The sequence below is a fragment of the Taudactylus pleione genome, unplaced genomic scaffold (genome assembly GCF_031769625.1).
Source record: "Taudactylus pleione unplaced genomic scaffold, aTauple2 ptg000619l, whole genome shotgun sequence".
NCBI lineage: Eukaryota > Metazoa > Chordata > Amphibia > Anura > Myobatrachidae > Taudactylus > Taudactylus pleione.
Genome location: NW_028285021.1, coordinates 5,241,355 through 5,269,350, shown reverse-complemented (window position 1 = coordinate 5,269,350; position 27,996 = coordinate 5,241,355). Strand labels below are relative to the sequence as shown.

The window sequence follows — 27,996 nt, the reverse complement described above, 5'->3', positions numbered from 1 at the left end:
CTGACATTATAAATAGGAAGCCCCCTGGTCCACCCAGACATCACAGACCTGGAGATCACAATGAATCTGGCAATCCTACTCACCCTCTGCTGCTGCAGCCACGTCTTCTCATCCCCAGGTAAGGCCCAGTCTCATCATACTGGGGTCAGACATTGTACAGAACACAAAAAATATCTAATTTTCCTGCACTATAGAATGACAAACTTGAATCCACAAAGTTAGCAGGGTGTCTTATAGCCATCTTTTCTGTAGCTGTATTATATGTTGCCGTAAAGCAAAACATTGTCAGGCCCCTTACTGTGGCGATATTCTATTGATGGATTGCAGAGGGGAGGGTTTTTAATATAGCTTCTAAAAAATGTTTTCCTTTCCGGATTACTGGGTCATGTCTATGCCCATTTCATATATATATATATATATATATATATATATATATATATATATATATATATATATAATGGGTTTCCCATTGAGTGCCTCCTTCTACTGTACTCACCCACCAATCACTGTACTCTTAATACACTGACTGTGGGCCTGATTCAGACTTGGCAATAGAGTGAGATATAGCAAGTAAGTAACTGTGCACCTGTACAAACCATGTTGCAATGCAAGGGATGCTAATACATACAGTTTTATTTATTTTTTTTGCATGCGGGGTAAATGCTGGCGTATTTTGCCTGTAGCCCACAAATGCTTTATTTTTACACTGCAATTTCGATGTTAGTTTGGACATACCCCTCCCAAATCTAATTATCTCTGCACATTTTATATCTGCCCCACCTGCAGTGCAAAATGGGTTTACCAAGATGCACAGTTACTTGCTACATCTAGAGTTATGCTGGGCATCCACTATACAATTATCTGTCAGATATCTGTCCAATCTGGCTGGTTGGAATGAAAACCTGGTAATGTATGGGAGCAAAATGACAATCGAACATTTATTCAGAAACACTGGAAAACAGACAAAAAAAGGACGGTCAGCCAAATTGGTAAAATAAAACAAATGTAACCAATTTGAACAAATCATTTTTGTCTGTTTTCCAGTGTTTAAAACCATATAATCGATTGTCATTTGCTCCCATACATTACCAGATTTTCATTCCAACCATTCAGATTGGACAGATAATTGTATAGTGTATGCCCAGCATTACTCTATTCCCAACTCTGAATCAGGCCCTGTACCATGAACAGAACAGGGAATCAGCTGTCCATAAATTGAAAAGTGGGTTACCTCGCGCTCTCTTTGTGTTTGGGCAGCAAATAAGTCAAAGGTTACCCAAAACCTTAAGGATCATAAGAATTACTATACATAAGTGACAAATTGAGCCTGTTTGGGATAAGCGAGTGACAAAGTACTAATATAAGTAATGGTACATAAAAGTAGGTATAAGATTTAACTTGTTAGAGTCTGCAGTATGGAATACGATCAATATACAATGCATGTGTATCTATGGACAAGGAACACACAAACATAAGCAAATGTATTTTATAGTTGGTATTAAGTTTTACTGAATTAAATCTGTAGTATAAAATATAAACAATATACATGTATATCTGTAGGTAACAGTCAAATAATATCAAGCACTTGTGTATGAATTAGGGGCCTATTTATCAAGCTTTATTTCATAAAAAAAAAAAGTAGAAACTCCAGTTTCTGCATAATGTTATGGTTTTGTTGCTATGTACAAATAGCACAATGCAGGATATTTCATAGAAATCTCCAGCAGAGAACTAATTAGCAATGTAGATCGCAGCCCCTATTATTATAGGCCAAACTCGTTTTTCAGAGTATGGTACATAGGGGTCAGACCACAGTCCCCATTGAAAATAATAAAAAAAAAGTGTGGTCTGTAGCGCTAATTAGCACTTTGCCAGAGATTTCTGTGAACTCTCCTGCATTACACTATTAGTACATAGCAACAAACCAGAAACACATTGTTTTAGAATACTTGTAATTTTGTACCTTATCACTTATATTTATGTTAAATATTTTCCTGGTGTCTATCCCAGGAACAGTAGTTCTATTTCTAAATTAATAAAAGTTATATTTAAACTTCTAAGACAGAGGTTCCCAAACATAGCCCTCAAGGCTCCCCAACAGTTCACGGTTTAGCGATATCCATGGTTGAGCACAGGTGACAATTAGTACCTCATTTACTTTGATTTAACCACCAGTGCTCAACCATGGATATCTCTAAAACCTGAACTGTTGGGGAGCCTTGAGGCCCGTATCTGGTCTAAGACATAAACCCCAAAACGTCTCTACCACGTTCATTTTTTTTTTTCCCTTCTCTCTTTACTACTCGTTCTGTGACATTTTTGGGTTCTGTCATATATGTTGGGGGTTTACCAATGGATACAGCAAAACCAGACTAGATTTAATGGGCTTTAACCAGACTAAGGAATTCTAAGTGGTCGATTTAACTAGAAGTGATGTACAGGCATATTTGTGATGTACTGTTCTATAATATGTTTTGGATTTATTACATAATAGGACCTAATGGTTTAGAGGCAGATGTAATAATAATTGCGGAACTGCCGCAAACTTATCAAGAATCCGCTTTGCGGCAGATATTTTCATTTAAATGACAATATCCCCGCTATGTACTAAGTGAAACTCGCAGGGACAGCAGTTGGATCACCATTCTCCCTGCAAGTCACATCCCCTCCATTTCGTAGGAGTCTTTCACATTTGTGAAAGACCTCTGTGGGAATCTGACACTACACATGTGCACATCACCAGTTTCCAGAGCCAAACAGAGGTTGCAGGAGTGGGATTGGAAGATCTCTCTCCTGCTTGTAAGCCTCCATAGGCTTAAATGAGTTTACACCACCTGAAAATTGTGTAAACTAACGGGGACTATGATCTGACCCCTATGTACCAAACTCTGAAAAGTAAAGTTTTTCGCAGTTTGACGCTGCTAGTTTAAATCTTTAAGCCTATGGAGGCTTTACTTTTAAGGGGGTTCCAAGCCTCCTCCTGCAGCCTCTGGAAACTGACACTGTGTGCATGCGCAGTTTTAGATTCCTACGGACGATTCTTTCATAAATGTGAAAAACTCCTGGAAGGTTCACTTAATATTATTACATAGGCCCATAAGTTCTATTACATAGACCAGTGGTTCCCAAACCATGCGCAGTGGCACCCTGGGGTGCCTTGGGAGACTTGCATGGGAGCCTCAGGTTGGTGGTCCAGCACAAAATAAAATTATTTATGGTCAATGTAATGTAAACAAACAGAAGTGTAAACCTGTCCACCACCACATAACTAAACATAAGGATGACAGGTAAGCACAATTTAACGTCTTTACTATTTTACTAGACTTTTTCTGAATTTTTCAATAACAAACTTAAACTCAGTGGTGCCGTGAAAAACATTCTGATAAACTAGGGCTCCATGGTTCAAAAAAGTTTGGGAATCACTGACATAGACTAAGGGAATTTTATTTTTATTAAAACTTATGTACTCCATGCATAACACAGATTTTCCTGTGTTTTGAAAGCACTCTGCTCAAAAGTGGTTTGGTTAAGGCAAGTCAGCTTTATTGTGAGCACTCTTCCTTTACAGCAGGGGTGTCAAACATGCAGCACTCCAGCTGCAGTGGCATGCTGGGATATGTAGTCCCACAGCAGCTGACGAGCTGCATGTTTGACACGCCTGCTTGAGTTACAGTAGGGCAGGCCTGGCTAGCCTGTGGCTCTCCAGCTGTTGTAGTATCACAAGTCTCAGCATGCTTAACCAGCTGATCAGTGGGAGCGTAAGCTGGGATCATAGGTTGGCCAGGCCTGCACTAGGGGCTTAAGAGCAAAACTGACCTGAAACTTGAAAGCAGCAATGATATGAAGTGCCAAACAGAATTACCCTTTGCACTTATTGCCTCTTAAAATGTCCAGGTAAAATAGGCATAAAGACCGCTGCTTGGTAAATCTAGCCCTAGGACATAATGTACTGTATCTTTAAAGTATTGTTCTCACATTTGTACCACCAAACGCAGACTAGTGTTACGCTCTGGAAGGGAATATTACTTCAGTATAATGATAAATCTTGTGTTTCTGTCATAGTGCCAGCTTCCAATACCCCCTGCACAGCTCCCTGCCAATGGACACAGTGGTTTAACGTCGACTATCCCACAGACCAGCCAGATGGAGGAGACTTGGAGACGCTGGATAATATCAGGGCCCATGGTTATACCGTGTGCCAGGCACCTAAGAATATCACTTGCCGTTCTGTCCAGTTTCCCTATATTCCCTTTACGGAACTTCTGTACAAGACACAGTGTGACGTAAGCATCGGACTAACCTGTATCAACAAGAACAATGTGGCCAAGTGTATCGACTTTGAGATTCAGTTGCTGTGTTGTCCCTGTGATGAAGAATCCAATTCATCTGGATCTGTAACAACACCGACGCCAACTGTACACACAGGTAATTTATTATTGTCACCAGAGAGAGTTTCACAGCAGTCCATTCCTCCTTATTAAAGCTGCACTACCACCTAGTAAGCCTCTCCTAAGCCCCGGGGTCTGTCCCATGTGTGCAGCTATTTTGCCAGAGATTTTTTTTTTCTAAGGGGCCTATCCATTACACGACTTTTTGGAACGATCCGACCAAAACCAGGAGGTTTTGGTCGCATTGTTCACAAAGTCGTGTAATGGATAGCCGGCAAGGACCCGTGATGCGCGTGCACGTTGGGTCGCCGACCACGACTATCTACGGAACATGCCGGTCAATCTGATCCTGCATTGAAAGACGTGCAGTGAACGCCGTTCAGTGCGGGCACCGCACACGGCGACCTGAAGGACTGAACGCTAGATGTTCAGTTTTTCAGGTCGCCCAATGGATAGGCACCTTTAGAGCTAAGGGTGAGGAAGAGGAGTGGGGGGGGGAGAAACAAATCAAACTACGAATAAGGGTTTGTGATTGGTCCTACTGTTGACACCCCATCACACTTCCTGCTTTGAGAATCCAAATTTGGACATAAAAGTCAATAGTCACATTAAATTGGCTAACGTACAAGCTGTTCTGCTGGACAGTGCCTACCTCCAATGGAGAGAGACATTTTGTGGCTATCTTTCATGAAAATCAGTAATATGACTGATGCATAAGGCACGAAGAACCTCATGCCACAGTGATGTCGCTAGTGCCTAGCGAACTGATAAGTTGTCTTAACATGATTATTGGTTTAGCCAATGAAATAGATCCTAGACAACTGATGGGACACAATGCAGTCTCATGAACGTCTGTCTGAGGTAATGAGTTAGCATTGAACTACAATTTTTGCCAGATCCATATGTGTTAAAATGGGCTATGAACACCCAAAGGATATCAATGAACTAGAAACTAGTAACCACAAATGTATATTCTAAAAAAAAAAAAACCTGCAAAATCAGACTAAAAACAATTAGGTGCCCCAGAGTTAGTTACCTTTAAAGCACTTGCGTTTAGGTCTCTTCAAATGAAAACTTAACTCCTGAAAAATGTTGCACAGAAAAGTGAAATGTGCTGTGTGGCTCTTCCTTGAGCTGCATAACCGAATGAGAAAATTATTCATAAGTTGCTTACTGACTGCTTCCATATTAGTGGAAAAAGTGTGCATTGCTGCTGACTGTGCAGCCAGCAGCAAAGCAAACCAACTATTTGTTAACAATCTTTTTACAAGTTACCATTCACAATTTTATTGCTATTAGTATAGGCTGCTACGATTAGATCATATTTCAGTCCACTCATTTAGCCTTCTATATTGATGGATAATAGCCTCTTATGTACTATTGGTGGTTTTAGTCCATTGTAAGCCTCCACCTTTATGTCTAGGTTAGTTTTCACTTGTAGATAGTTGTACAGCAACATACTAGAAATATTGTACCAGACCATGGACCCACACTAACCATTTCTGTCTTTTGCAGCAAATCACTGCGAGAACCCCCAATGCTCCTGGACACAATGGTTTAACACTCACCAGCCAACTACTGGGCCTGATGGCGGAGACTTTGAGAACATTGAAATGATAACGGATAGCGGTTCTTCCGTATGTGCTGCTCCTATCGCAATTCAATGTCGATTATCCAGGTTTTCCTATATACCACTGGAAGAGCTGATCTACAAGCAGGAGTGTAGCGTTTCCAATGGTCTCATCTGTCTTAACAAAAACAATCCATTCTGTTTGGATTACGAAGTTCAGTTTTTGTGCTGCAATTGTGATGTCCACAACGTGACTTCCGTTACTGTTCTATCCACAAATTCACCAGCTAATATAACTGATGCCCTTAGTATTCTGAATGCAGCATCTGGTTCAGGAGCAGGTGATAGCTGGAACAACAATAATTAAATACAAGGATCTCTTCCACTTATGTAACAGATATCATACCATTCACATCACTATAATTAATGAAAAGCATTATTTTATATTGTATGTTAAAGTAGCTTAGTTACTCTTTTAGAGCTGAACACACAACATCAAAATCATTAGTATTAGGCGATTGCTACTTATATATGGGAAATGTATATCTCCTCCGATTCTTCCATTTTGTAGTAATACCCATTGTATAAACTCTGCAGACTGAACGAAATATTTTAAAATGGATCCATTATGTACACACTATGGCGCAAGTGATGTTGCTGGCTGAACCAATATTCAGGTCATAAATTCAGTAGACACTAGTAACCTCACCGAGCCAGAAGTGCTTCTAGTCCCTAATGAATGCCTAAGGTGCGTTCTCAAGAATATTGGTGCAGCCTGCAAAATGTGTATGTACATAACAGTTGCATTTCATGTAGTAGACAGACATCTGCCTGCTATAATCTTGTAACATTAGAAAGTTTAAAAAAAAAAAAAAAAATAGACCATGCCCAAGGAAATTATTTTTCGGACATAAGCCTAGGTCAGAGGTTACCAAACTCTGTGCTTCAAGCACCCCAACAGTCCAGGTTTTAAGGATGTCCATGCTTGACCACAGGTGACTTAATTAGTACCTCAGTCAATTTGATTTAGCCACCTGTGCTCAACCATATATCTCTCTAAAACCTGAACTGTTGGGGTGCCTTGAGGACCGCGTTTGGGAACCTCTGGCCTACGTCATGGGCAGTCAGTACTATTCCTCATTTGGTCTCTATTTCCAGTTGTATGTCCGATACCAATGTTCCGCTTTCCCCTCGTCTTCCATCCACCAGGAACTCTGATCCTGTGGGTCTGCCCACTCAGCTAGTACAAGATCAGCGAGTGTCTATTTACATCCTACACCGCTCCCCACATATTATCATTGCTTTCTTTTACTAGTAATAATGAGCGGTTCTACCTTTCCCCTCACTTTCCTCAGTCCCATCACCCTGCATTTTAATGTATAATTTTGTTAATAGTTATACTATGTTATTCTATGTACTGATGTACAATTATAATGTTAATATAATGTGATCCCCTATAAATAAAATATAATACATACATGTACTGTGTGGTCTGTCGTAAAGCTTAAAAAATCAAAGGTTAAAAGTATGACCCTTGTTTCATATAGAGCTTGCTTTACACACCAGGGGGTATATTTACTAAAAGGAATGGGTATGTAATCCCGGCAGTCGGGATGCCTGCTGTCAATATACCGACAGCGGCATCCCAGCCCCGCAAAACTCGCGTTAGGCATCCTTGCTGTTGGGATTTCGGCGTCGGGATGTCACCTACAGTCGGTATTCCGGTGCCGGTCTTGTTGCTGGGTAGTGGCATTCCGGCACCGGGATTTCATCAGCTGGGATGCCGCATGTCGGTATAGTAACTACATCCCTACTAAAATACAGGTTTTTAGAAGTGGAGTGGTTTCACATAGCAACCGGATTCTAGCTATTATCTCCTAGATTAAAGTGCTAGATAAAGAAGTAGAATCTGATTGGTTGCTATGGGCAACAACTACACTCCTAAAAACCCACACTTTAGTAAATATACCCTTAGGAGTGTCACATGACTGTTCCTCTGAGTTTTTGGAAGACTATGCTCATTCTTATTTCAACCAGACATCAGGACCCTGCCCCTATTGTATACGTCCCGACCCTCACTTACAAACAAGTCTACAGGGCAGGTCTGTGTATGCATAACAACTGGGTATACATGGTCATGAGTGAGCTAAAGAATCATAACAGAAAGGTACGAGGATCCAACCTTCACCTCTGCATGAGGTATCCAAAGCCAAAGAGAATCAACAATGCAAGTAGAGAAGACTGCTTGCAATATCCCGTGTGAGAAATGTGAAAGAAAAGAAATGTATATTGCGCATAATTATCCATTTATTAACTCGGGCAGCTTATTAAATTGATAGACAGATATTAACGGCAGCACAATGTGAATATATTTACACTTGGGGTAGTAAATAGCCAGAAATGCAGGTGGGAGAGTCTGGTAGCTACAACAGTATGTAGTAGGATAAGATACTTTGTGGAAATTTTTTTTCATTTTATAATATATACTATGGGGTGATCTATGGTGCGAGTGTGTGTGTGTGTATATATATATATATATATATATATATATATATATACATACACACACACACCCGCACCATATACCCCATAGTATACAGTGCCCTGCAGACAGCATTATACAGAATTATATATAAGAACACAGGTTGAGACACTGTCTTGGTACATTGATCATTTTGAGTGCTGAAAGGATCAGCGGATGTGTATTCTGTGGATTGCTAGGCCTTCCTGCATACACCACCATGCTATTGTAACTCATAACATTTTTTATGAAGTTGCTCGTTGCATTTTTTCATCCATTTGAAAAGATATAACAATAGCAGGACAATGCTGAGGCCAGTCAGTTGACTGTACCCAGTAAATGTAAGTGGTTCTTATTCTTCATTGCCTGTAAGCTTCCATTTTTCAGCTGAACCTTCATCTCATTTTGCTCATTTAAAAAAGACAAGTGCACAAATTCCACTTGTGTCCAGCCCAGGCCCTACCCCTTGGCTGTTCACTCAGGAGCACCACCTGAGGACACACTGGCCCACATGTAATAGTCCTGAGAGATGTTGACGATTTAATCACTAGATTTAAAGCAGCGATTTAAAAAAAAAAAAAAAAAAAGGTTTGGTCTTTTTAATAAATTGGCACTTTAAATCTCACAGCTGCCTGCAACTTGGCCCACTATCTCCACTAGCTGTTTGCCTCACACTCAGCTCTTCAACTGCATGAGCTTGTGATTATATATCTTGGCAGCCCTGCTTGACACCTTAAACCAGATGGAGGTTATAGGGGAGTGAGGTTGTGAAGGACTCCTCTTCTCATTAAGTTCTGCAGTGATAACATTAAGAGGACTTCAACTTGGCTGCAAACTTTTACAGAAAAAGAACCTGTGCGTCTCTAATAAAAACTATAGCTTAGTAAAGGTTCCTCTCGGTCATCCCTTATTTATTTTTTTGACAATGTTGACAAAATTTGGATGGAAATTAAGTTCCCATTCAGCATCATCTGTCCTAATAATCTACACAAACCTTATGGGGAGGACTTACCACCCACCAAAGAGCTGATGACCAATTATAGCATGTATTAATTTGCAACATTTCCCATCAGCACCAGCAGTGGTAAGCGCGCCATACACCTACGACCTCGATTCCCTGTTCTGCTGATTTGCCGATCAGTGTTCATTAATGATTGGCAATCAGAGAGCGGATCGGGGAAAAGCTGCATGTTAATAATCCCCGACTCACCAATCCCAATCATTTTTTGGTGGAGATTGGTGTGAAGCAAGGATTTCCAACATGTTGAATTTCGTCGGCAGAACGGGGTATTGGGGCAATACATTTCAGATGTATGCACCACATTACTTGTAAGTACACAGACTAAACTTCAATCACATTAATCCCTGTTTTTAAAAAGGTAACATTGTGGTAATTTTCAATCTTAAAATAGTCCAATATTTATATCAGCATCTGACTATTGATACTCATAAGCCAAACACATCTATATATAACTAATATTTATCTAAGCGACTAATTTACTCAGATTGTGTATTCACTGTTCTCTTGTGCATGCTATTATACAATGATAAAGGTGACTTCTCTATATTATATACAACCTCGCTGGACAAGAAGGGCTCGGCAATTACGCAGCGACACAATAATTATAAACAAGTTTGTAAAAGAACCGTCAATATATTTCCTGCAAGGACACCGCACCATTATGGAAAGGGATGGAATAAAAGCAGGACATACTAAATAATGGCATCACTTCAGTGTGAGGAAATAAAAGGGGGCTCTATTCGTACTGCTGCAGATTTCTAACTTATACCCCTTTTCCCCCAAAATTCCAGGTCTGATCCGGAGTTGGAACAGAGGGCCTGATTCAGACCCGGTCGCAAGCGCTGAGCGCTCACAACCGGGTCGATGGTGGCCCACAGCACATGCGCACGACGGAGCCAGCTCCGTTGTGCGCATGCGCGAGACCTGGCTAGCGACGGGGAATCCGTCGCTCCGGGTCTCGCACCAAAGGGGGCGAGCTGTCGATGTTGAGTGACAGCTCGCCCCCTTTGGTGGGCGGGCCGGGGGGGGTGGCTACCCAAACGGAAGCGTTCCAATGAGAACGCCTGCCGATTGGGGACGGCCTCACTGACATCACGAGTGATGTCAGTGGAGAGATTTCTGGCTCTGTTAGAGCTGAAATCTCTCTGGGGCTTGCGGCCACGAGACCCTACCACAAGGGTCTCGTCGCAAGCCCGATGGTCGCGATGGTCTTGACCATTGCGACCATCATCATGGCCGCTCGCAATAGCTGTGGGTGGTCACCCACAGCTATGCGAGCGGCCAAGAGGCCGATCCAAAAAAAAAAAAAGCCCAGCCCTGATTCAGAGCGAGCGGCTCTGAATCAGGCCCAGAGTTCCTATCCTGATCAGACCCGGAATTTAGCCGGTGCCGACTCGGGATATTCCCAAGTCGGCGCCGCTCACACCGGAGTCGGGACTGCATAGACCCGGCTTTCTCGGCGTGAAAGTGGAAGCTTGGAGATGACGTCATCTCCAAGCGCCAATGAAGCCGGACCAATCGGCCGGCTAGCAGCGCACTCCAGGTCATCGTGACCCGGAGTGCGCTGTTCTCACAGCAGGGTTTCACGGGCTAAGTCCATGTTAAACCCTGCTATTTACCTGGGTTAAATTGCTGGGTCACTTGACCCGGCGAGCCAACCCTCTTCCCTTTTACACCAAGGAGCTGCCTGGGTTAACCCTGCAATAACCTGGGTTTTAGCTCCGGTGTAAAAGGGGTATTACAGTGCTCAGCAACAGTGAGATCACCAATGGGCGCCCGCATGAGACCTAATACTACAGACTCTAAATTCCCTACCACATCATTTACTTATAAAATTAAGGGGGGAAAAATAAAAAATAGGTTAAGTCACGAAAATCAGTTGTAAAAAAATAAACCGTATTTTCTCATCACAAGTGAATTTCAATATTCATTTAGCATAGCTTGGCACAGACATTTCTACTGGTTCCACTAACACTATTCACATCTTCCCCAAAATACATGGCACGGAATAAATATAAAGATGGAAATAACAATTAGCCTTTGGTATTTCAGTTTCGGCATTAGCATAGACTTATTTCATTGCAAGACCAGAGATAATTACAAGTTCAAGGTACTACACAGACCAATAAGAGAAGGCCATTCTATGTGCTTATTTATGAATGGATCAATCTCCCACAGAGTGGAGGCAGCATTGTGAGATAAGCCCATATCCATGAGGACAACACTTATGCACTTTCCAGGAACTAGTATGAATCATTCCTCAAGTCTCAGTGGTACAAGAAGTTTCTAGTGTAATGATTGGTTCAATATTGTGTCAAACCACTAAATCAGAGGTTCCCAAACGCTGTCCTCAAGGCTCCCCAACAGTTCAGGTGTTAGAGAAATTCATGGTTGAGCACAGGTAACTTAATTAGTACTTAGTCAGTCAATTTGATTTAACCACCTGTGCTCAACCATGGATATCTCTAAAACCTGACCTGTTGGGGAACTTTGAGGACCGCGTTTGGGAACCTCTGCACTAAAGAATTGCCTGCAGTTAGTGTAAGTGATGGGTGTAATTTAAAGGAATAAGTATAATTACAATATTTTATTATGCATATCACATTTAGAAAACAAAAATAAGTGGCCTACAGTTTGCTCATTACACCACGGATGTTGGCTAGTAGCCTACAGCTGTCGCTGCTACAGGGAAAACCATACAACAGCGAATGGCTTCAAATCAGAAATAAATTAAACAAGTAGATCTAATATCAATGCATTTCCAGCGTTTCACATATCTTCAAACACCAGGATCCCACTGCACATGGACAGATCAGACCATACATGATCCTATAGTAGTATAAATAAGGCAGTAGTTATGTTGTCCTATGAATGGATCAGTCTGTAGGCAACAAGAAACATTTCCATCAGTAAGCCCCATTAACAAATGATTGGATCTAACAACACATCAATTTGACACCCAGGGGTATAAGTGCGGGTGTATAGAAACAGAGGTGTTGCCCATAGCAACCAATCAGATTCTACTTATCATTTATCTTGCACCTTCCAGAAGATAATAGCTAGAATCTGATTGGCTGCTAGGAGCAACATCACCACTGTTATAAACCCGCACTGTAGTAAATATACCTCCGAGAATCAAGTGCTGGACCAAGAGTATCCCTAGAGCTCCGTTTATCTCAGTTCTAGTCTTCAGGCAACATGGACATTTTTAATGAGAAGCGGGGTCACCGTGACATCAGATGGGCCCTGGTGCTATATGAGGGGAGTGGTCAAATGTGGAGAAGTGACTATGTCCCACTCCTTATACAATTTCCGGTGAAAAACCGAATGACTGACCTTGGCTCCTTAGTGGGCCCCCCTAGACAGGCCTAGGCGAGGGTAATCTTGTACCTGCTCCACACCCCTATTAGGACCCCTGTAGAAAAGTATCCGTCTACAATTAGTTGGACAGGTCAAAAGAAATAGCCTTTATCAAAAGAAACCTGCAGCTGAATTGAGTGTAAGCTAGAGCTTGGAATAGTGACTTCTCCACTGAATGTATGGTATTTTATAAAGTGTACGGCTGTATGAACTTCTCAAATCACAGAAAGAGAAGTTTTCCCCCCTCACCCTCCTTCCATACCACTGCTATTGCACCTTTTTAAAAGAGTTGCTTTACCTATGCGGCCTGAGATTATTATTAAAATCACATATTGATATATATGCATAAGCCAAGAAATATTTAATTAATATTTAAAATAAAAAAACACCACCATCTTTGTGCGTACAATTGTCCTTTTCTGCAATTTTGGTCACTTAAGCAAAGATTACCAGTTTTCCTCAATAATGCCACTCAGGTTTTGTCCCCACTAATAGCATGTAATGGTATTCTGGTTTAAAAGTGGTTGAATAATACATGTAATGCCTGTTGTGTTTATATAGGGCTCAGAGTGCAGGAAAAGCACTAGATGACATATTACTGTCCTACTCTGCCACCACTAAAAAAAAGCTAAACAGGGCATAAAGCTGGTTTTCCCTAGGTTATGATCAGTCTCTACAATTCTGTTGTCTAACAATATTCACTTACACTGTGGTCATAAAATAGCAAAATACCATTATCTGTAATTAAAGTAGGCAGCCTTACACAAAGCCCATAACAGTTTTAAATAAATCTTTGCAGTGATGCTTCTCTCCATTTAGATAGATAGATAGATAGATAGATAGATAGATAGATAGATAGATAGATAGATAGATAGATAGATAGATAGATAGATAGATAGAACACAAAAGTCAACCGTAGCGTTAATGTTTCACAAGGATCATCAGAGGGGCTGCCCTGATTGTGTCTGCTCGTTGTTGGCGAGTATATTAAAATCTGTGAGAAAACAAAAACAAATAGGTGCCTGCTACTGCAGAGTATCTTCCAAAAACAACAATGTAAACCAAATTAAATGTTATAATATGGTGGCTCCGTACCAAAAATAAAAAAAACATGTGCTTATCTGAACCACGATAATTCTTGAGACATCAAGATTATAGTTAAAATTAAAAGTATCTTAACTGAACAGATTATCAGGAGACTCCAAGTGCCTCTAATTCACCATGCACTGGGTGTATATATATATATATATATATATATATATATATATAAATCCTAATGACAATTTTGGACATTTTTAAAGCACATTTGCTAAAGAATATAGCTTATTGTAAAATAAGCTAGGAAGCAAATTAAGAAGGTATGTCCATTATTAAGGAGAATGCAGGATGAAGAATATTGCGAGGGAATCCACAACTTGGTTAACTGTTTAAAAAATGTCGAGATCACAATGAACAATAAAACAGGCAGCCACAACAGAACATTTTATAGGTCGGGGAAAAAAAAGTCAAGGGAGATTCCATCTTGGCAAGTCAAAAAGGACACTGGCAGAGGAAGGAGAACCAAACAGCAGGAAGTGGTGCCACTAAGAGTCTTCCACCATCTGAAGCAGGGAGTTGATAGCAGCTTCTTTGTTGCCTCGATATTCCTCCAGGACTGATTTAATGACCTCAGGGTCCACGGTAGGAAACATATCTTGAATGGCTTTTAGGTCCTCTTCAAGAGTCTGGTGCTGAGGGTTTAAAGCGGGCTGTGGTACAGTCATTGGTATCCCGGGGTTGTACACAGTTGGCATACCTAAGAGAACAAAGATCTTAGTTAGCATTCACTAGAACATACTATCTTTAAAACTGTACCAGCAAAATGAAGTTCATTAAACACAATGCTGGATGCATGTTAGCGGAAAGGAAAATAGCAGTGAGCTTTGGAAGATGGGCTTCAATATAAGATTTGGGAGAAGCCAAGCTCCTGGACAAAAAATCAAAACAGAAAGTAGTCTCCAAACAAAAGGTGCCTTTCTAAGGAAACTGTTATGCATAATTCACTGCCACTTATTGCCGATTCAACAGATGGTAAAGGAAAACCAATTTTGGGAATGCAAGCGTCATTCTGTGATACTTTGAGTAGGCTTTGTGGATTCCATGCAAAATATGACGCTAGAAATAAATTGACTATGTACAGTGCATCCAGAAAGTATTCACAACGCTTCACTTTTTCCACATTTTGTTATGCTACAGCCTTATTCCAAAATGGAATAAATTCATTTTTGGCCTCAAAATTCTACACACAATACCCCATAAGGACAACATGTGAAAAGTTTTTCTGAGATTTTTGCAAATTTAGTTAAAAAAAAAACAAAAAAACACTAAGAAATCGCATGTACACAAGTATTCACAGCCTTTTCTCAATACTTTGTTAATGCACCTTTGGCAGCAATTACAGCCTCAAGTCTATTTGAATATGATGCCACAAGCTTGGCACACCTATCTTTGGGCAGTTTCGCCCATTCCTCTTTGCAGCACCTCTCAAGCTCCATCAGATTGGATGGGAAGCGTCGGTGCACAGCCATTTTCAGATCTCTCCAGAGATATTCAATCAGATTCAAGTCTGGGCTCTGGCTGGGTCACTCAAGGACATTCACAGGGTTGTCCTGAAGCCACTCCTTTGATATCTTGGCTGTGTGCTTAGGGTCGTTGTCCTGCTGAAAGATGAACCGTCGCCCCAGTCTGAGGTCAAGAGTGCTCTGGAGCAGATTTTCATCCAGGATGTCTCTGTACACTGCTGCATTCATCTTTCCCTCTATCCTGACTAGTCTCCCAGTTCCTGCCGCTGAAATACATCCCCACAGCATGATGCTGCCACCACTGTGCTTCACTGTAGGGATGGTATTGGCCTGGTGATGAGCGGTGCCTGGTTTCCTCCAAACATAAGCCTGGCATTCACGCCAAAGAGTTCAATCTTTGTCTCTCATGGTCTGAGAGCCCTTCAGATGCATTTTGGCAAACTCCAGGCGGGTTGCCATTTGCTTTTTACTAAGCAGTGGCTTCCGTCTGGCCACTCTACCATACAGGCCTGATTGGTGGATTGCTGCAGAGATGGTTGTCCTGCTGGAAGGTTCACCTCTCTCCACAGAGGAATGCTGTAGCTCTGACAGAGTGACCTTGGTCACCTCCCTAACTAGGGCCCTCGAACCCCGATCGCTCAGTTTAGACGGCCAGCCAACTCTAGGAAGAGTACTGGTGGTTCCGAACTTCTTCCATTTACAGATGATGGAGGCCACTGTGCTCATTGGGACCTTCAAAGCAGCAGATATTTTTCTGTACCCTTCCCCAGATTTGTGCCTCGAGACAATCCTGTCTCAGAGGTCTACAGACAATTCCTTGGACTTCATGCTTGGTTTGTGCTCTGACATGCACGGTCAAGTGTGGGACCTTATATAAACAGGTGTATGCCTTTCAAAATCATGTCCAATCAACTGAATTTACTACAGGTGGACTCCAATTAAGCTGTAGGAACATATCAAGGATGATCAGTGGAAACAGGATGCACCTGAGCTCAATTTTGAGCTTCATGGCAAAGGCCGTGAATAGTTATGTACATGTGATTTCTTAGTGGTTTTTTTTCTTTTTTTTATTAAATTTGCAAAAATCTAAAAAAAAAAAAAAAACTTTTTACACATTGTCATTATGGGGTACTGTGCGTAGAATTTTGAGGACAAAAATTAATTTATTCAATTATGGAAAAAAGGCTCTAACATGTAAAATGTGGAAAAAAGTGAAGCGTTGTAAATACTTTCCGGATGCACTGTATACCCCTTTATTTTCCATGGTGCAAGTACTTTAAAGGTGGTATTTAGATCTGACCATGTTGCACACATTTCAATCAACCCTTTCTGTTGGAAAGGGTTAACCACCTGCAGGTATTTTTGGTTCTACCTCATGTCCAGGCACTGTAGTTTCCTTGAAGCCCTCTCAGGGACTATTTTCATGTTTCACACCGAGCTGGATAAGAGCTTAACTTCCACAGTGAGGTACATAATTTTTACCACTAAAGTATCTGTGATTTAAGCATAGAGATCTGCTAGATCAACCATATGAAACCATTGTGCTATGGAAACACTGATAATCCAGAGAAATACTCCAATATAAATAAAATGGGTTCATACTGGGTAACAGTAGACTTATGGAGCGTACACACGGTCAGATTTGTCAGACTTGTCAGATTTGTCAGATGAACGATTGAACGATTAAACGATCTGAACGATTTGAACGATTTGACCAAAGTTTTGAACGATTTGAACGATTGAACGATTTTTGACTGCATTAAAATGAATGGAATCGTCCAAGTCTGACTGCAAACCCATCAGATGTCAGATATCGTTATCTGACAAACGGGAACGCGCATCGTTGATCGTCCATCGTTCAGGCATGTCAGATATGAACGATTTTCCTTCAGATATGAACGACTGAACGATTTTTAAATCGTTATCGTCCATATCTGAAGAAAAAAATCTGATCGTGTGTATGCACCATTACACTTTCCCCACCACAGCTACTATAATTACTCTGTTACCTTATGTATCAAGCGCTCCTCACATCTCTGAGATTATAAACGGATTTGGACTGGACTATATTTACCTGCTGTTTCATGTCAATGTAATTTAGTTTGTTTCATGATCTCCTCAAAGTACAGCTCTGAGTAATTTGTCAGCATTTTATGAATAAAGGCTGACACGTTAACCACTTAACTGGAGTGGTCGCAACGTTTGCGACCACGCCAGGCTGTGCGTTACCTGACAATGTTTGCAAACAGTGCGACCAGTCAGAAATGCCCACAGGGCAACTGCTGGAAAATAATCCTCCAGTAATCTCCAATGGCCTCTCTGCATCCTTGCACCCTCCCCCAGTGTCTGCAGTGCAGCCGATCACAGCTGATGGGGCAACTCGGTAGCACCACCCACCCGGCGGCTTCAGAGAGGAGCAGCCACTAGGGAAATGTAAGTCAAAAAGCCCTCAGCCCCCAGTCTATACCTGGCGGCTGCACAGAGGACGATATGGCAGAGATCCATCCAAATCGACTGGAAATGCAGAGTAAACATTTGCAGTTTGCTAACAGTAGTTAGATGCCTGCGTGCTACTCAGAACCAGGCCCAGTACATTCATTTTTATTGGATTTGTTGGGAGTGAGCGAATTGACACGTGGGCAGATTTGCTCAGAGTGAGAACTTCAATTGTGTTATTACACTGAACCAGCTTATCCTGCAGGTAAGGGCAATCCTTGTGAAGATTCTGCCTCCATTCCATTTCTGACACCACCATAGTGTAGTAGACTAGTCTACTGAAAATCTCATTAAGTAGCAGGCTTATATACTAGTTGATTTACCATCGACTTGGTTTCATACAGTCACAGGTAATTTAGAGTAACCAGCATTATCCCACAAAACTACACCTTCCCCAAGGAGGTCTGCACTGTGTTCTTCACCCAGGTAGACAAATAGCCGATGGTTCACTCCTTTTACCCCACCTCACCCTGATTGGCAGGGGTGTCAAGAGGGGGGTGGGTACTAATTACCTGGGAACGGGCTTGTTGGAGGGAGGGAGTTGTCAGCTGGTGAGGGGGGACAAATGTTCCAGTTTGCAGCACCAAGCATAGCATGGTAAACTGCTGACAGGGACAGATGTCCCCCTTTGCAGAAGCTTGTCCACCTTTTATTTGGAGGGGGAGTGGCCTCTCCCCTTGTACCCGGGCACTTAAACTCTCAACAGCCCTGCTGATGGGGGCAACAGAGAGGAAACAACTAAGAGTACTGCTCTGGATAAGAATAAAATAAATTGCTATCATTGTGGATCAAAGGTTACATCAAATATCTCCAGTTTAGATATATTACTAAAAAGGAAATAAACTTGATTAGAGAAACTATATTAGGCAAACGACACTATATCGTCACCAGCATATGATGTACACAAATGACAGAGGCGATTACTGTTGTTCATGGGGCTAAATAGAAATAAGAAAGCATGCATATTCACTGGTTCTCCAGTGTGCGATTAATAATAAAGCAGTTGGTTCATGAAGGTTATCCTAGAAGCTTATCACAGGATATGCCTGGGATGGAGCTATACAGACAAATATAGGATCACATTAGCAAGACACCATAAAGAATTCATGCATGGTATGTGGTTAATTACAAAATAACTTTGAAAATAAAGTTATTATATTTTTAACGTTATAACCCCAGTTACTGCATTTTATAATATCTTTGTACAATAAGGCATGCTGAATAAACTCGGTCACAATTATTCATACATTCTGCTGTCTTTTCTTTAAAAAACAAAAAAAAGAGTAACTATGAGTGACCAGTGTAAGTTACAGTGGTACAGAGAGCATTCTTCTCTGACAGGGTGCTTGCTAGATGTGGTCACTTCAAATTTCCCCAGCAAAAAGTTTATCCCCTCAAACAGAAAAACAAATACAGGTTGAGTCTCTCATATATCCAAATATTCCACAACAAGGAATATTTTTTAGCATTACTGATATAGTGAAACCTTTGCTTTCTGAAGGTTCAATGTACACAAACTTTGTTTAAGGAACAAAATCATTTAAAATGAGAGTTATGGTAAGAGCTTACCTTTGTTAACTCTCTTTCTTCGAAGTCCATAGGGTCCACAGGGAGACCTTGGGGGTGTAGGTGATGGATCTGGATCCGGGCACCACACAGTTACAGCTTTCAGCTCCCAGGATGCACTCCCTATACACCGCCCCCGAGCCAGAGGCACCTCAGTTGGTAATAAAGCCAAAGGCCGGAGGAGGATACAAGAGAGAAGGAAGACTGGAACACTCAAGAATCGCACTCTCACAGAGAAGGAGACAGGAAAGCGGTCGCCAGAACATAGCCCAGATGAAGCCAGGTGCGTGCACCCTATGGACTTCGAAGAAAGAGTTAAAGGTAAGTTCTTACCATAACGCTCATTTTCCTCTTCAGGGTCCATAGGGCTCCACAGGGAGACCTTGGGGATGTCCCAAAGCAGTCCTTTAAGGGTGGGCACGCTCCTGCAGTGAGAGGAGAATCCGGAGCTCAAAGGAAGCATCCTGAGAGGTGAAGGTATCAAAGGCATAGAACCTTAGAAAGGTCTGGATGGAAGACCACGTGGCCACCTTACAAAGCTGAGCAGCCAATGCGCCACGGCAAGAAGCCCACGAGGGACCCACAGACTGAGTAGAATGAGCATTAACAGAAGACGGAACAAGCCTGCCTGTGGGTAAGCCTCCGAGATAGTAATTCGAAGCCATCTAGGCAATGTTTGTTTATTGGCTGGTCATGCTTTCTTGTAAAAGCCATAGAGCACAAAAGTCTGATTTCTGAAGGGAACTGGTACAGTCCACATTAATCCTGAGGGCGCGGACCACATCCAAAAGAGGCCTCACCTGCCGAGAGGTCTGGCGAGTGAAAGGCCGGGACTATAAATTTCCTCATTAATGTTGAAACTAGAAACAACTTTAGGAAGGAACTGTCCTGGTGAAATATCAGAAAGGGGGAGCGACAGGAGAACGCTCCCAATTCTGACACTCTCCTGGCGGATGCAATCGCAAGAAGAAAGAGTTTTGGCGCCATGATAGCTATAATTTTGGTAAACACCCGTGGAGCTGTGGACAGTCCAAAGGGCAGAACCTGAAATTTTAAGTGTTGCTGTAGTATAGCAAACCGGTGATAACGCTGATGAGAGGGCGCTACAGGTACATGTAGGTACGCGTCCTGAATATCCAGCAATACCATAAAGTCCCCAGACTCCATAACTAGGATAATGGAGCATAGGGTTTCCATCCTGAACCTTGGCACCTTTAGGAATTTGTTCAGGGATTTGCGATAGACCCTTTCGTCTTCTGAATCAGAAAGAAAGTAGAATAATAACCAGTCCCTCGCTGAGAAAGTGGGACTGGCACAATTATCCCTACCTGTAGCAAGGACTGTATGGCTTTCTGGATCTGTAAGGCCTTGTTCGGGTCTGTGTACAAAAACTGGTGGGGAGGCCGTCGGAGAAATGAGAGAGCGTACCCGTGAGCGACCACTTCTCTTACCCAAGCATCCTGGGTGGTTTGACACCAGCACTGGGCGAACTGAAGAAGTCGGCCTCCCACTCTGGGATCCCCCAGAATGGAGGCCGTCCCGACAGGCTGAGGGTTTAACCTCGAGTTTAGCAACACGGCATATAGTGTCCAGGTCTGCTTGGTCCTGGGTTTGGCGGCCCTCGTGGAGACCGACTGCCTAGGAAAGGACTGGCCTTTAGGCTTTCCTTGAGGACAAAAGAACTTAAAAGATGTAGTCCGAGGCCTTGTAGTAGAAGATGAAGGCAGAAATGCCGTTTTCGATGCTGCCATTGTGGTTACAATCTTGTGAAGGTCAGTAATTTGGAGTTGTGCACCGGTGATTTGTCTGTTTCTGTGCCTGCAATAATAGTCTAACAGGTAGCACTTCCCATTAAATATATTCAGGGTGTGCAGTCTAGGACCCTTTCCTATAAAGGTCAGGGCCAAACAAGATCTCCCCATTATAGGGTAATCCTTCAAGGCCTTTCTTGGAATCTGCATCTACCTTCAATGAGCGCAGCCACAGGGTACAGCAGGCAGATACGGCGGACGAAGCTCTGGAGGTTAGGAGACTGGCATCCAATGTTGCTTCTCCAATATGGGAAACTGCATTTCGAAAGTGAGCAACAAAAAACATCTGATCCTTAGAAGCTTCTGAGGGAAAAAGAGTCTTCAAGTGCATCAGCCCAGCTCTTTATAGCTTTAGCTACCCATGCGATAGCCATGGTTGGACGGGCAACAGTCCCTTAAAAAGAGTAAATTGATTTCAGGCAAGCTTCCACCTTCCTATCTGTAGTTCAAGGAAGAAATTGTAGGAATAGGCAACGTAGCACTTAATTAAACGCGTAACATGGGAATCCACTGCAGGGGGTGTTTCTCATTTTGCACAATGAGCCACAGAAAAGGGTTGAAACCTCTTACCAGGCGATTGCCAAGCTGCTGTTGAGCTAGTTGTTCCGATAGAGGGGTCATTCCATGCCAAATCATCACAAAAAAAATAACTTTTCAACCCGGCCGTCTCAGATTTTCATGAAATTTAGTAGGATGGTAGACGGCATAAAGTTACTTTCATATGTAAAATTTCAGCCCTCAGAGATATACTGTGTTCATGCAGCAGGGTTGCAAACATGACAATACATGTAAGATTTACTGCTATATATGTATTGTATTGAATATGTTCTGATATTCTGATTATATCAAATTGAAATCTGTTTGTTAATTTATGTCCACCAATTTGCTTTCTTTGCGACTTAATGTTGATTTGAATCATCTGTATATTTGTCTCTGATTCAATAAAAAGAATTTGGGAAAAAAATAAAATAAATGTAAGATTTATGCTTGCGTGGTCAATTAAAACGAATCATAACTTTACTTCTAATTGTGGTATAACTTTCATGTTGGTCTTGTTTTGAAGATAAGGGATCAGAGTTTTCATAAAATATAGTTTTATATTTAAATATTGACTTTTACATTTCAAGGTCACATGATGTAACCTTTGACCTTGAATATCTAAAAAAGTGTACTTTATATTTTTTGTAAGCAAAGTATGTTATACACTTAAATACAATCTATCTTTGGTATAAGTTTCATTTTGGGATGCCTTTGGGAACAGGAGTAAAAAAATTATTAAGTACTGCAGTTGAACCCTTCTTGCACTAACCATGCAACTGGCAAGTTCAGACTTGTCTTGTAGTGTCTCTGTGTTCTAGGGATAACCATCGTGGGTTTCTATTGATGGTCACCATCAGTGTTAACAATCGATGGTACAATAATCTGTGGTGAACAATCGATGGTTTGCAGAACTCAGTCTGGCTGCAGCTTCTACATTGAGAACTAGTGAAACAAGACTACTTAAATTTTCATTTAACAACTGCAAAGTTAATTCAGACCTGCATGTTGCCACTTCTGTTTCATGTTCCTCAACAATTGATGTGCTTGGTCCTTCCTCAGCATTGAAAGAATCCCTTTTAATTTGTTTCCTACAGTTATCACAAATCATTTGATCACTATTGACATGTGGCTGTATTTTAATCATCCATGCTAACATCTTACTTAATTGTTTCCTACTGCTGCTCTGTGCTTTAATAATCAAATGGTTTGCAACACTAATGCTGGGTACACACAATATATCTGATGGCCGTCGGCTAGTGTGTACAGACGATATGCCTGTGAACGACGTCGTTCACAGACATATCGCATTGGCGGTGCTGCACAGCCAATGTACTGATGTTTGCAGGCATATCCATCAACAAGTGTGTACTGGCGGTCTGCAGACTGCCCGTACACACACACAGAGGCATACTTGACAATCCGCTCCCTCCTTCCGGGAGGGAGCTGATTGTAAGCTAACAGCGGGGGGCGTGCCCGGACATTTGTGTCACATTTTTTTTTATAAATTTTTTATTTATTTTTATTTTATTTTTTTTTCAATTATACTTTCATTTAAGTTTTATTTTTATATTTTTATTTTAAATTGTATTTTTTTGCATTCATTATCATCCAATTACTAATTTTGACTTCAGTAGCAATTGCACCATCATCTATCAACATATTTTAGATTCATAGGCAGAAATTGTATATTCTTACACCAGCGCTCATATACCCACCCAACTTCAATCTTTACCAATTTTGAGCTGCGGAAATTCAAGTGCAAACAAGAACCACTATATCAGAACAAGGGAACATGAATGTTAGCCACCTTTATGTAAGTGGGGATCGCGTTCTGCTGAGGACTATGGGGGTCATTCAGACCCGGTCGTTAGCGCCGATGCGCTCGGACCGGGTCGATGGCCCCCCACAAAGCATGCGAACGATGGCGCCGTCGTGCGCATGTGTGAGAACCGCTACGACCGACAGCGCCGGTCATAGCGGGTCTCGTTCCAAAGGGGGCGAGCTGTCGATGTTGATTGACAGCTCGCCCCGTTTGGAAGGCGGGCCGGGGGGGTGGCAGCCCAAATGGTGATGTCAGTGGAGCCGAAAGCTCTCCGGGGCTTACGACAAGGGAGACCCTACCCTAGGCTCTGACAGAGCCAGAAGCTCTCCGGGGCTTACGACAAGTGAGACACTACTCTAGGGTCTCGTCGTAAGCCCCGATGGTCGCAATGGTCTCTGACCATCGCGACCATCACCGGAGCGGTCGTTAGAGCAGTGGGTGTTAACCCACAGCCTAACGACCGCAACAGAGGCGGGCGGTCAGAATGCAAGCGGCCGCTTGCATCCTCCGACCGCCTCTGAATGAGGCCCTATATGTGAGAGAACCCCAGTAATGTATAAAGGGCCCAAGTTATGTTTGAAACCGTGCTAACTGCAAAGAATAGAGCAAGTACCATGTGAAGTTCAAGACACTCCCTTGAAATATGAACAATTAATGATTCCAAAGACCAGTGTAAGTAAAATAAACTATTTTAATTGGAAAATGTACTGTTAATGATTACTAAATGGGTAGACCTAGAGGGTACAAATATTGCATATGCAATATAAACTAGATGGGTGTAAGAGCAGGTAACAGAAGGGGGGGGGAACGGGGGGGAAAGGTGTAATGGGGTGTGTAGCTGGGGGAATGGTCCTGAACAAGTCAGTGACGTGGATAAATGAATGCAGAGCGAGGGCGCGTCCCACACTCGCTGCACTGCCTGTACTGGTGTTCAGAGTCAATGGGGACAGAACCTGGGGGAGGGGGTAAATAGTCAATGTCCGCAAAGTCTTAGTGAGGCCTCATCTTGTCTTCTTCTTTTAGTCTCCGTTCCTGGTCGCTTCTTCCGGCGGTCTTCGGCCACTCCGACCGCTGCTGATGTCCAGACCACGATTCAGCAGAACGCTGGCTGGGTCTCTGCAGTGTGCCGGTGTTGAAATCTCGTCCGGTCCCGCGATCTCGCGGGCCGGAAGGGAAGATAGACACGGACTCCTGCGCGCTCAACTCTCTCGGGGAGGAGACTTGTGGCAAGCGGGGGGGCACAGTGGAGGTTAATGATGTGTTAAAGAACCACTATATCGATATCCCAATATTGAGGGCGGAGCTGGGGGCGAGACCACGCGATCGTGTCATCATGGCCCCGCCCCCTATTCACAATGCCGCTGCGGGGATTTCTCGTTTATTCTGGGGGGAGGTCAGGAGGGTTGATGGCTTCCGGGAGGCTTGCCTGTCTTTCCGGGGGGCCGGTAGCGGCACCCGAAAATAGGGAGGGTAGGCAAGCCTGACAGATGCCTGCCAGCGGGATCCGAGGCTGTCGGATAGATGATGGCCGTTCAATGTGAATGAACAGCCATCATCTAAAGATATATTTTTCAGGTGTGTACCCACCTTAAATCATAATGTACTTCTTATCCATTTGTCAGGGTCTTGATTACCACTATTCACTGATAAACTGTATTAGATAAACCAGAGGTTTCCAAATGCGGTCCTCAAGGCACCCCAACAGTTCAGGTTTTAGAGAGATCCACGTCTGAACACAGGTGGTTAAATCAAACGGACTGTGGTCAAGCATGGATATCCATAAAATCTGGACTGTTAGGGTGCCCTGAGGACAGAGTTTGGGATCCTGTGAGCTAAACTGTCCTAGTCCCTTTTATCATACTTACCTACTCCCCGGAACGATTTGGAGCCTCACAAAAATCGGAAACCACACCTCCAGCCCCCCCCCCCACCCCCCACCATTCACGCTGAACAGCATTATCATTGCCTCGCCCCCTGCTTCACAATGTGTGGGGGCAGATGCCTGTTGTTACTCTTGCCTTTTCTAGACATAGCTGCAGAGTATATGGCACACAATATGGCACTGGGTATAATGCAACCGCTGTCTATGTAGGATACTAGTAGGAATGCAATATACTGGTCCTATCTTATGCTTGGGTAAGCTGCAGGAGCACACAGCCCAAATATGGCACAGTGCAATTATTATTATTATCCTTTATTTATATGGCGCCACAAGTGTTCTGCAGCACCTTACATAGTACATAGAACTAATAGGTGAACAAGAAACAAGTAACATACAGTACATTACAGTGCAGGACAAGGACACGACTTATATACATTGCTGAAATAGTGATTACAGCACTCACAATAAGCTGCCGGGAGTTGGCAATCCTGTGTTAGGTGCCCTAATGGGGAGTAGAGAGTAGAAGAAAATGTAAAGAGAAGCACATGAGGGAAGAGGTCCCTGCTCATGAGAGCTTACATGTGACAAACCTCACAAGTACTTAGTTCTATAGATGCGAGACTGGTCCTGACTGATGCTTTTGGTAAGCAGCAGGAGCCCTTTGCTTAAATATGGCACAGTGAAGCACACAACAGTATGTGACAGACCTCACAAATACTATCTTTTTATATATGTGAGGTATAAGAACCACCCTAAATACACCTGTATTAGGGCAGAATTAGAGGAAAGGTATAGATATATGCTGACAGTTAGGAAAAAAAAGACTCACACAGGCAACGCTAGCATAAGTCACATACAATGCAGAATTCACACTTCAAATTGGCACTACAATCAATCAACTACCCAGATTCAGTGTCTGGGGAGGCTATAGCTATATACACTAAGCCAAGGGAGAGATGTGTAAGGGGACTGGACCACGTGCTGTCCTGAGAGATCTGCGACTGCAGCACCAAGAAAATGGCCGCCGGAGACCTCAGAGGGGGCATGGCCGTAGGAGGAAGCCGCTCAGAGAAGCCACACCTCAGAGGAAAGGTGCCCTGAGCTGAGGGGAGGAGCCGCTTAAACAGGGAAGCTGTCTCCCCTGGCTGATTGTTTAACCCCTGGGACGCTGGTTCCCACACCAAAATGTCCCTGATGGTCTAGTGGAGTGCGAGGGCTGGAGCTTGCGTCCACACTCAGCACCTCCAGTCTGTCCCGAGACCAGGGGTCTGACTGCCAATACGCAGGTCCCCTTAGTCTGCAGGCTGGGTCCTCACGCGGGGCCCGGCTAGCACAGAACCCCGGGGACCCGCCAAGATCCCCAGATCAATGCTGGTGTTGCAGTGCAGACGTCCTATGGACAGTCTGCTGCTGCGCGCTCTGAATGTAGAAGAATAAACGAACAAAAATCATAATAGAAAATAGCTAAGCAGACCCCCGCGTTAAAGGTGACCTGTCTCTGGCCGGGCACCAACGAAACTGAGGTGCCTCTGGCTCAGGGGGCGGGGTATAGGGAGCATGAACCAGTGCATCCTGGGAGCTGAAAGCTTTAACTGCGTGGTGCCCGGATCCAGATCCATCACCTACACCCCCAAGGTCTTCCTGTGATCCCTATGGACCCTGAAGAAATTATAGTATAAAATAACCTTCAGGCTGCGTGTCTAAGGTGTATATGAAACATTCATGAAATTCATGTATTTACACACTTTTTTTAAAGCACAAAATTATTAAAAATATAGCATAAAATAACCTTCAGGCTGTATGTATAAGGTATATATAAAACAAATTAATTCTGTGTTAAAATTTGATTCCCATTCCCAAGATATTTCATTATGGCATGCACATATTACAAACATGGAATATTCAGATATCCAAAATACCACTGATCCGAAGCATTTTGGATATGTGAGACTCAACTTGTATGTATTGCTAATAGGCAAAGAATCTGCAAAGCTCACAGAGAGTGACTGAACCAAACAACAACACTCAAACAGCTGTGAAGGCGGAAAGTAAATTGTAGGGGTGATCTCATTCAGCATGTAATGAGTAAGAGCAGGTTTCGCAAATAATATAACATAACATGCAACAGGGTATACCAACTTACCCAGAGACATGTAATCAAGTCCTGGGTGGGTGTGTATGCAATAGAGATAGAAATGAGTACAGCAAACAGCAAATAATGTTAATGTCCTATACATACATACATACATAAGGTAGATGAACACATGTCCAAAAATGAAGTTAATATTGACACGTCTATAAAGTTAGGCCATACATCTAAGAGACTATTCCCATCTCTGCTGACACCAATCCGAATTGGTAATCGAAAACACTTATCAGCGTATATAAATGATTGGTGATCCGTCCGTCGGGGGAATTGAAGAAATAGAACATGTTAAAAATCCCCAAATCGAAAATG

At 42.6% G+C, this 27,996-nt stretch overlaps 2 protein-coding genes across 3 annotated transcripts in view; one reads left to right on the top strand and one right to left on the bottom strand.

The window, feature by feature from the left end:
• The first annotated feature begins 54 nt into the window (after positions 1 to 54).
• On the top strand, positions 55 to 7,202 carry LOC148479672 (mucin-5AC-like). Its single transcript, XM_088454569.1, has 4 exons — positions 55 to 118; positions 4,063 to 4,425; positions 5,904 to 6,299; positions 7,117 to 7,202. The coding sequence occupies exons 1-4, from the start codon at positions 61 to 63 to the stop codon at positions 7,200 to 7,202; spliced, it is 903 nt and encodes a 300-aa protein (XP_088310695.1). The 5' UTR covers positions 55 to 60.
• A 6,002-nt stretch (positions 7,203 to 13,204) lies between these two features.
• TOLLIP (toll interacting protein) overlaps positions 13,205 to 27,996 on the bottom strand; it is a 57,948-nt gene continuing 43,156 nt past the window's right edge. Inside the window, exons 6-7 of one of the 2 annotated variants that reach the window (XM_088454564.1) lie at positions 27,682 to 27,702; positions 13,205 to 14,655 (exon numbers count right to left, since the gene is read on the bottom strand). In XM_088454564.1, coding sequence (XP_088310690.1) covers positions 14,444 to 14,655; positions 27,682 to 27,702 — 233 coding nt within the window. In that variant the 3' untranslated portion in view covers positions 13,205 to 14,443. The remainder of the gene's footprint in view (positions 14,656 to 27,681; positions 27,703 to 27,996) is intronic. The other variant, XM_088454566.1, reaches the window with a different exon arrangement.